This window comes from Engystomops pustulosus, chromosome 4 (genome assembly GCF_040894005.1).
Source record: "Engystomops pustulosus chromosome 4, aEngPut4.maternal, whole genome shotgun sequence".
NCBI lineage: Eukaryota > Metazoa > Chordata > Amphibia > Anura > Leptodactylidae > Engystomops > Engystomops pustulosus.
The window spans coordinates 227,802,243-227,811,414 of record NC_092414.1 but is presented as its reverse complement, the minus strand read 5'-3'; the positions used below and the strand labels follow the sequence as shown (position 1 = coordinate 227,811,414).

Here is a 9,172-nt window from a genome sequence, read left to right as displayed (position 1 = left end):
GAGTGTAATGGACATGCTCTGTGACCTGTACATGGCGGGGAGCTTTGATATCACCTACAGACTTCTATAAGAGAGTGTAATGGACATGCTCTGTGACCTGTACATGGCGGGGAGCTGTGATATCACCTATAGACTTCTATGGGAGAGTGTAATGGACATGCTCTGTGACCTGTACATGGAGGCGAGCTGTGATATCACCTACAGACTACTATAAGAGAGTGTAATGGACATGCTCTGTGACCTGTACAAGGCGGGGAGCTGTGATATCACCTATAGACTTCTATAGGAGAGTGTAATGGACATGCTCTGTGACCTGTACATTGAGGGGAGCTGTGATATCACCTATAGACCTCTATAAGAGAGTGTAATGGACATGCTCTGTGACCTGTACATGGAGGGGAGCTGTGATATCACCTATAGACTTCTATAAGAGAGTGTAATGGACATGCTCTGTGACCTGTACATGGAGGGGAGCTGTGATATCACCTACAGACTTCTATAAGAGAGTGTAATGGACATGCTCTGTGACCTGTACATGGCGGGGAGCTGTGATATCACCTATAGACTTCTATGGGAGAGTGTAATGGACATGCTCTGTGACCTGTACATGGAGGCGAGCTGTGATATCACCTACAGACTGGAGGGGTCGGTGTGTGAGAGGAGAGTGTTACTGCTCTGGATGGAGGGGTCGGTGTGTGAGAGGAGAGTGTTACTGCTCTGGATGGAGGGGTCGGTGTGTGAGGAGAATGTTACTGCTCTGGATGTAGGGGTCGGTGTGTGGGAGGAGAGTGTTACTGAGCTGGAAGAAGGGGTCGGTGTGTGAGAGGAGAATGTTACTGCTCTGGATGGAGGGGTCGGTGTGTGAGAGGAGAATGTTACTAGTCTGGATGGAGGGGTCGGTGTGTGAAAGGAGAGTGTTATTGCTCAGGATGGAGGGGTCGGTGTGTGAGAGGAGAGTTTTACTGCTCAGGATGGAGGGGTCGGTGTGTGAGAGTAGAATGTTACTGCTCTGGATGGAGGGGTCGGTGTGAGAGGAGAGTGTTACTGCTCTGAATGGAGGGGTCGGTGTGTGAGAGGAGAGTGTTACTGCTCTGGCTGGAGGGGTCGGTGTCTGAGAGGAGAATGTTACTGCTCAGGATGGAGGGGGTCGGTGTGAGAGGAGAATGTTACTTTTCTGGATGGAGGGGGTCGGTGTGTGAGAGGAGAATGTTACTTTTCAGGATGGAGGGGGTCGGTGTGTGAGAGGAGAATGTTACTGCTCTGGATGGAGGGGACGGTGTGTGAGAGGAGAGTGTTACTGCTCTGGATGGAGGGGTCGGTGTGTGAGGGGAGAATGTTACTGCTCTGGAAGGAGGGGTCGGTGTGTGAGGAGAGTGTTACTGCTTTGGAAGGAGGGGTCGGTGTGTGAGAGGAGAATGTTACTGCTCTGGCTGGAGGGGTCGGTGTGTGAGAGGAGAGTGTTACTGCTCTGGATGGAGGGGTCGGTGTTTGAGAGGAGAGTGTTACTGAGCTGGAAGGAGAGGTCGTGTGTGAGAGGAGAATGTTACTGCTCTTTACGGAAGGGTTGGTGTGTGAAAGGTGAAGAGACTTCTATGGGAGAGTGTAATGGACATGCTCTGTGACCTGTACATGGAAGGGAGCTATGATATCACCTATAGACTTCTATAAGAGAGTGTAGTGGACATGTTCTGTGACCTGTACATGGAGGGGAGCTGTGATATCACCTATAGACTTCTATAAGAGAGTGTAATGGACATGCTCTGTGACCTGTGTATGGAGGGGAGCTGTAATATCACCTATAAACTTCTATACGAGAGTGTAATGAACATGCTCTGTGACCTGTACATGATGTAGGGACTCCCGATGTGCTCCATACCTATGACACACACCCCATGCAACCCTGTGTACCTTTACCTTATCAAGAAATATCCGGAAAACACCTTTAAAAGTTGGAATATGGCGGCCACAGCAGCCTCTTTATTAACAACATACAAAAAGGGAATTAAATATATTAACATAAATAACATGTTACAAAATAACATTTATAAACTATACATGAAAGAACCTGCAGAAAGAAGGTCTATGAGGGCCAGAGAGAAGAGAGTGTACGCAATATTCCCCACGCCGCACCGCTTCGGCTCGTGGGGTGACAAAAGTGTCGCGGACACTCAATTTCCTCCTCCCAGGTCCACCCACCTGGTGTGACCAAACGCTCATTGTTACCAAAACCACTTCCACCTGTATAGTGCTTCACCCCACTGGCCCTCATAGACCCCGCCATACGCGAGCAGTAGTAAACCCCTTTACTGCTGTGCGCTCCGCCATACCTGAAAACCTCTCTCTATACCATCCCGGATCCCCAAAGCCCACAAATCAATGCCCATATCATTCAGATGAACCCCGTCGGCACGACGAAATTGTGGATCGGTATTCTCTAAGTCGTCGTGACGTACTACGATCCCCCCTTGTCGGGTAATGAACTTAGACACCGCTTTGTTAACTTTTGCCCGGGCGCGGTTCAGCCTATACACCGACCTGGCGTTGCGCCATTTGAGTCGGGGAAGGATATCAGACCAAATGAGTATGATTCCTGGGAAAAGAGACAGCAGGCGCATGGTGTCATATTTAATATCTCTAATCAGCGACTGAGAAGTACGCGAACCTAAATCATTACCTCCCAAATGTAAACAAAGGACATTAGGTTCCCTATCCAGCCGAGCAAAGTAATGTAGCTGAGGGAGGAGAGCACTCCACAACATTCCCCGAGTTCCTAACCAGTGGACCTCCGCTTCACTTCTGGGTAAGCCTAACCTGCGACCCTGTGGACGGACATCAGCTCTGCGTGCGCCCCAGACAACAAAAGAGTGGCCTACAATCCATACCAGGCACTTGGACGGTGCTAAAAAACAAAACAGGAAGGGGAGGGGGGGGGGGGGTAAAAAAAACGTTGTTGCATTTCTATGCCCGAAAGAGCCGGAAGGGGTGGGGGGGAGGTGGGGGTCGGGAGGGGGTTGGGGGGGGGGAGGGCAGGGGGATATCGGTCCGGGAGTAACTTACACTACTAAATTGGGGCGCACATAGATCTTAAAGCGCTTTGACTCCCACCGACCGATTTGCTTAATCACCTCATCCGGAAGACCCCAACGAGCTGCCTCTGTGGCGGCTCCAATACGAAAAGAGTGCGAAGCAAATTCCTGCGGGTCTAAATGCAGATTTGCCAGCAGCTTCCTAAACATGACTACAAACTGGTATTTAGTTAAAGGTAACCCATCTTTGTGGATTAATAAAGGAATAAACCCCTTGGGCCGTGATTTCAAAAACTGAGACACCATTGCTACCGGGCAAGCCGGCGAATCCGGCAAACTATTTAACACTATTGTGGATCCCTTTCCCGATTGATCCGTTTTTGATCTGGCCAAGAAACATTCTATCTTACTATCCGTCAGGCATACGGCACTGTACGGAAGACCATCGGGTTTGGTTTTGCTGGAATTCAGCAATTCGCCAATTCTAAACGCCCCGAAAAAGGCTAGGGCGAATGCTGCTTTAAATAGTGCTACTTCATAGGCATCTCTGCAAGCCATGAGAAGAGATGCCGTTAATTTCAGCAGCAATGCAAAGGAGACTGGACGACGGATACGGGGTGTCTGTTGGAAACTGCGGGTGTAACCTTTTATTGCCTGTTTGATCAAGAAATGTTTTGTAAAATCTTGGCCTGAAAACAGTTTAAAATAAAATGCAAGAGCTGCTAATTCTCTCCGCAAGATTGACGGGGACACCGACATCTCAAGGCGGTGACCTAGGAAACCCACTAAAACTATAACCAGATTGTTTTGATAGGGGCTAACACCTAACCCCTCGCACCACTGTTCCCAAGCTAGCCTTGTCACATTGTAAGACCTCCATGTACAGGGAGCTAGGGACTGTTTTATAAAGGACAATGCCACCTGAACGGGATATCCCAAACATGAAGTGGAACGTAGGTCGGGACGGGATCCGCATGCGGGGCCAGGGACCGGAACAACTCCCACTGTAAATGAGATAAAGCAAATGCTGTAGCATTAGGCTCGCTCGGGACATGTCTAGCACTCAACCATATATTGTTTGACAGACATAGCAGTACCAGATGTCTAAGAATATTGACAACCTGCGGGGATGAAGCTGTTAATGATGTTAAGGCCTGAGCCATCGCCTCATTGGATGTGTATACTTTTAAACGCCTGTTAGCCAATCTGGAACCCCAAACCGTCAGGGCGACCACTAATGTGAATAATCCCGTTAATGTAGCGTTCCTGATGACACCTGCATCTCTCCACTCCGTAGGCCAAGCCTCTGCCACCCAAGCGCCCTTCAAATAAGCCCCAAAACCAAGACCACCAGACGCATCGGTGTAAAATTCCACCTCTTCGTTGGATGTCCATTCCTGAAGCCAAACCGACTTGCCATTAAACTTAGCCAGAAATGATGACCATACGGCCAAATCTGCTCTATGCGCCGCTGATAGTCTGATAAAGTGAAGAGGAGCACGAACTCCCACCGTGGCTAATGCTAGCCTGCGACTGAAGATCCTACCCATGGGTATGATCCTGGTGGCAAAGGCCAGCTTCCCCAGAAGCGACTGCAGTTGACGCAATCGCAGCTTACGCGCTACCCGGGCCGTCTCAATCGACTCGCGCAAGTCCTGCAGCTTATCCTGTGGCAAGCGACATTCCATTGCGACCGAGTCGATCTCAATGCCCAGAAAGCGCATGGTTGTTGCCGGGCCTTCTGTTTTATCGGGAGCTAGCGGAACCCCGAAAAGATTTGCTACCCTCTGAACAGTGCTCAGTAATACTGAGCACACATGCGAATTTGGGGGGCCTATGCATAAGAAGTCATCCAGGTAGTGAATAATGGAATCGATGCCCGATTCCATCTTCACCACCCATTCCAAGAAAGTGCTGAATTGTTCAAAGTAGGAGCATGACAGCGCGCAACCCATGGGGAGACATTGATCTACAAAATAGGCCCCATCCCAGTAACAGCCTAGCAAATGAAAAGACTCGGGATGAACCGGGAGCAGACGAAAGGCTGCTTCAATATCCGTCTTAGCCAACAGGGCTCCAGGGCCCATTAGTCTTACTAGGTCAATCGCCTTATCGAATGACACGTAAGATACTGAACATAGTTCATCCGTTATCCCGTCATTCACTGACAGCCCCGGGGGGTGAGATAGATGGTGAATTAGGCGAAATTTATTGGGTTCCTTTTTAGGGACTACCCCCAATGGTGAGACTATAAGATTACTTAACGGTATTGATTTGAAAGGACCTGCCATGCGGCCCAACGCTCCCTAGCTGACTTTAAATTTTTTGTGCTCAAAGTTACTCGTTTAGAAGTTGAGGGAATTTTGAAACCTACACTAAAGCCTTCTAACAAAAATTTTGCTCCCTCCCGATCTGGATACTTACTTAGGTACGGCTGCATCTGGCTTGCTAGGACCGGCGTCCTCCCCTTTTCTAGAAGGATCGGAGGCACGGCCTCGAGATTTCCTGAAACATCTGGCTGCCGAGTGTGCTCCACCGCAATGGGAGCACTCGTGCTTAAATCTACATGTGTTACCGAAGCGACAGCTGCCGTCATTGAACTGCCAGCAAGTGCCTGATTTTCCAGCGCCCGCTGGGACAACAGCTGTCGCCTGGGTAACCGGTGAATAGGAGGAGCTTGCACGAAAGGGCTGAGGACCTATCCTAGCCGCTACCATTAGTCTCATCCATAGACTAATGTCCCTGTGATCCCAGCGCATGGAGGGGCGCATCACCTTTCTCTGTCTGAACTGTTCGTCATAGCGCAACCAGGATATTCCTCTGTAAAGGCGATGCGCCTCCCCAATGGCATCCATATAAGAAAATAAAGCGGAGCAATGCTGAGGGGCTTTTTCGCCTATCACACTGGCTAGGATGGCAAATGCTTGGAACCAGTTATTAAAGGTTCTGGGAATTAATTGGTATCTACGTTTTATCTCGTCTTCCTTTTTATACTCTTCTGGACGTGGTTTATCTAGATTAAATTTGTCCAAAGGAAGTAGTGAAAAAATTTCCACGTACTCATCCTTCCAAATTTTTTCTTTGACTTCCTGGCGTAAATGGTAACCTAGTGGGCCCTCAAAGCAAACGTATATTTCGCTCCGCGGGCCGTCATCCGGGCGCCACTCGGCGTGCAGCGGTGTTTCTGCCGTCTGCACAACCAGAGCTGGGGCAGGTACTATCTGAGGTGACCAAACGGGTGTTGGGCTACCCGCGTTTAATGCCCTCCCCATTAACTCCTGGAAGCCTGACCATAAATGTGCTACCCAGGGGGGGAGAGAACACGGGGCCCCTGATTGTGGAACATTGGCATTAAAGGAATACATTTGAGGGGGTGGGGGAAGGGGGATGGGGGGATAGGAGGAAGGGGCTGTGTGGTACTCACCAGGCTGCCCCGCCGGGGGTAGAACAGCCGTTGGGCCTGGTCCTGCGGGAGTCGGCTGGCTCTGAGGCAGCGGAAGGGCCTCGCTGGCGTCCAGGAACTCCTCCAATTCATCAGGAGGAGCGACGATAGAACAGGCCGGAGAGGCCTGCCGTGCTGGTGGGGGGTTTCTTGGTGACATCACGGGTGCTGGAGAAGAGCGCAGCGGGGTATGAACCACCGCTGCCACCACGTGGTTCTGGGGTCTGCTGGTCACGCTGGCCTGTAGCGTGGCGGGCGGTGAGAGGGAGGGTGTGCGGGATGCTCTATCCCTCCCCCGCTCTGCAGGAGCTGACACACGGGGCGACGGGGGGCTCTGCCTGGAGGCAGCGGCTCTCCTGGATCTCTGCGGTGGTGGGGAGGTCCGCTGGGCCCGGGACGGGGATCTGCGCTGGGACATGGAAGTCCCCCTGGCCCCAGCAGACGGAGGGCGAACCCTCTTGGCCGCCGGTGCCGGGGGCGCACGTGTCCCACGCGCGCCGGTGATCTGGCGGGTGGTGGGCCTTGCGGTACCGCTGGCGGTGGGAACGCTGGCGGGAGAGGAGTCAGGCCTGAAGCGCTCCGGGGGGCGAGCCCGTCGCGCCGGCCGTGAAGGCAGAGGAGATGCCGGGGAAGAGGGGGTTAAGGCAGCTTGCAGCTGTGCACGCAGCCAATCCTGGCCGTGCTCAGCTGCTGCCGCCCGCATGATGTCCTGGATGTGGGACATTACCTTCTTCCTCTGCCGACGCGCTGATCCGTTCAAATCCCTGGCGTCGTGACAAGAGGAAGAAGGGGCCGTCCCAGCCCCCTTTTAAGCCCAGGAGACTGCGGCTCCCGCGAGATCTTCGGCGCGGGCCTAAGCCCCGCCCCTTTAACTCTGTCGCTCCGGTCCCCCTCATCATGACGGGCCTCCGTTACCGGGTCCGCCTCCTGTCCACTTCAGCCCTAACTTGGAATGGAGCTGTGATATCACCTATAGACTTCTATGGGAGAGTGTAATGGACATGCTCTGTGACCTGTACATGGCGGGGAGCTGTGATATCACCTATAGACTTCTATGGGAGAGTGTAATGGACATGCTCTGTGACCTGTACATGGAGGTGAGCTGTGATATCACCTACAGACTACTATAAGAGAGTGTAATGGACATGCTCTGTGACCTGTACATGGCGGGGAGCTGTGATATCACCTATAGACTTCTATAGGAGAGTGTAATGGACATGCTCTGTGACCTGTACATTGAGGGGAGCTGTGATATCACCTATAGACCTCTATAAGAGAGTGTAATGGACATGCTCTGTGACCTGTACATGGAGGGGAGCTGTGGTATCACCTATAGACTTCTATAAGAGAGTGTAATGGACATGCTCTGTGACCTGTACATGGCGGGGAGCTGTGATATCACCTATAGACTTCTATGGGAGAGTGTAATGGACATGCTCTGTGACCTGTACATGGAGGCGAGCTGTGATATAACCTATAGACTTCTATAGGAGAGTGTAATGGACATGCTCTGTGACCTGTACATTGAGGGGAGCTGTGATATCACCTATAGACTTCTATAAGAGAGTGTAATGGACATGCTCTGTGACCTGTACATGGAGGGGAGCTGTGATATCACCTATAGACTTCTATAAGAGAGTGTAATGGACATGCTCTGTGACCTGTACATGGAGGGGAGCTGTGATATCACCTATAGACTTCTATACAAGAGAGTAATGGACATGCTCTGTGACCTGTACATGGAGGGGAGCTGTGATATCACCTATAGACTTCTATAGGAGAGTGTAATGGACATGCTCTGTGACCTGTCCATTGAGGGGAGCTGTGATATCACCTATAGACCTCTATAAGAGAGTGTAATGGACATGCTCTGTGACCTGTACAAGGAGGGGAGCTGTGATATCACCTATAGACTTCTATAAGAGAGTGTAATGGACATGCTCTGTGACCTGTACATGGAGGGGAGCTGTGATATCACCTATAGACTTCTATACAAGAGAGTAATGGACATGCTCTGTGACCTGTACATGGAGGGGAGCTGTGATATCACCTATAGACTTCTATAGGAGAGTGTAATGGACATGCTCTGTGACCTGTGCATGGCGGGGAGCTGTGATATCACCTATAGACTTCTATAGGAGAGTGTAATGGACATGCTCTGTGACCTGTACATGGAAGGGAGCTGTGATATCACCTATAGACTTCTATAAGAGAGTGTAATGGACATGCTCTGTGACCTGTATATGGAGGGGAGCTGTAATATCACCTATAAACTTCTATATGAGAGTGTAATGAACATGCTCTGTGACCTGTACATGGAGGCGAGGTGTGATATCACCTAAAGACTTCTATGGGAGAGTGTAATGGACATGCTCTGTGACCTGTACATGGAGGCGAGCTGTGATATCACCTATAGACTTCTATAGGAGAATGTAATGGACATGCTCTGTGACCTGTACATGGAGGCGAGCTGTGATATCACCTACAGACTTCTATAAGAGAGTGTAATGGACATGCTCTGTGACCTGTAGATGGAGGGGAGCTGTAATATCACCTATAAACTTCTATATGAGAGTGTAATGAACATTCTCTGTGACCTGTACATGGAGGCGAGCTGTGATATCACCTACAGACTTCTATAAGAGAGTGTAATGGACATGCTCTGTGACCTGTACATGGAGGCGAGCTGTGATATCACCTATAG

General features: G+C 50.7%; 1 protein-coding gene across 1 annotated transcript; it reads right to left on the bottom strand.

Annotated features, from left to right (window-relative positions):
- Positions 1–1,953: 1,953 nt before the first annotated feature.
- Positions 1,954–7,235, bottom strand: LOC140128415 (uncharacterized). The gene is made up of 2 exons (XM_072150121.1): positions 6,451–7,235; positions 1,954–2,899 (listed from the first exon to the last, which is right to left on the bottom strand). Exons 1-2 carry the CDS (start codon positions 7,190–7,192, stop codon positions 2,304–2,306), a joined length of 1,338 nt encoding a protein of 445 aa, XP_072006222.1. The 5' UTR covers positions 7,193–7,235; the 3' UTR covers positions 1,954–2,303.
- Between the last annotated feature and the right edge of the window lie 1,937 nt (positions 7,236–9,172).

Bases quoted from the DNA above. Each gene is read 5' to 3' on its own strand.
- LOC140128415 (XM_072150121.1), bottom strand. From the start codon at position 7,192: ATGTCCCACATCCAGGACATCATGCGGGCGGCAGCAGCTGAGCACGGC. The intron at 2,900-6,450 runs GTGAGTACCACA...TTTGTTTTTTAG, and splicing joins ACCCCCGGCGGGGCAGCCTG to CACCGTCCAAGTGCCTGGTA.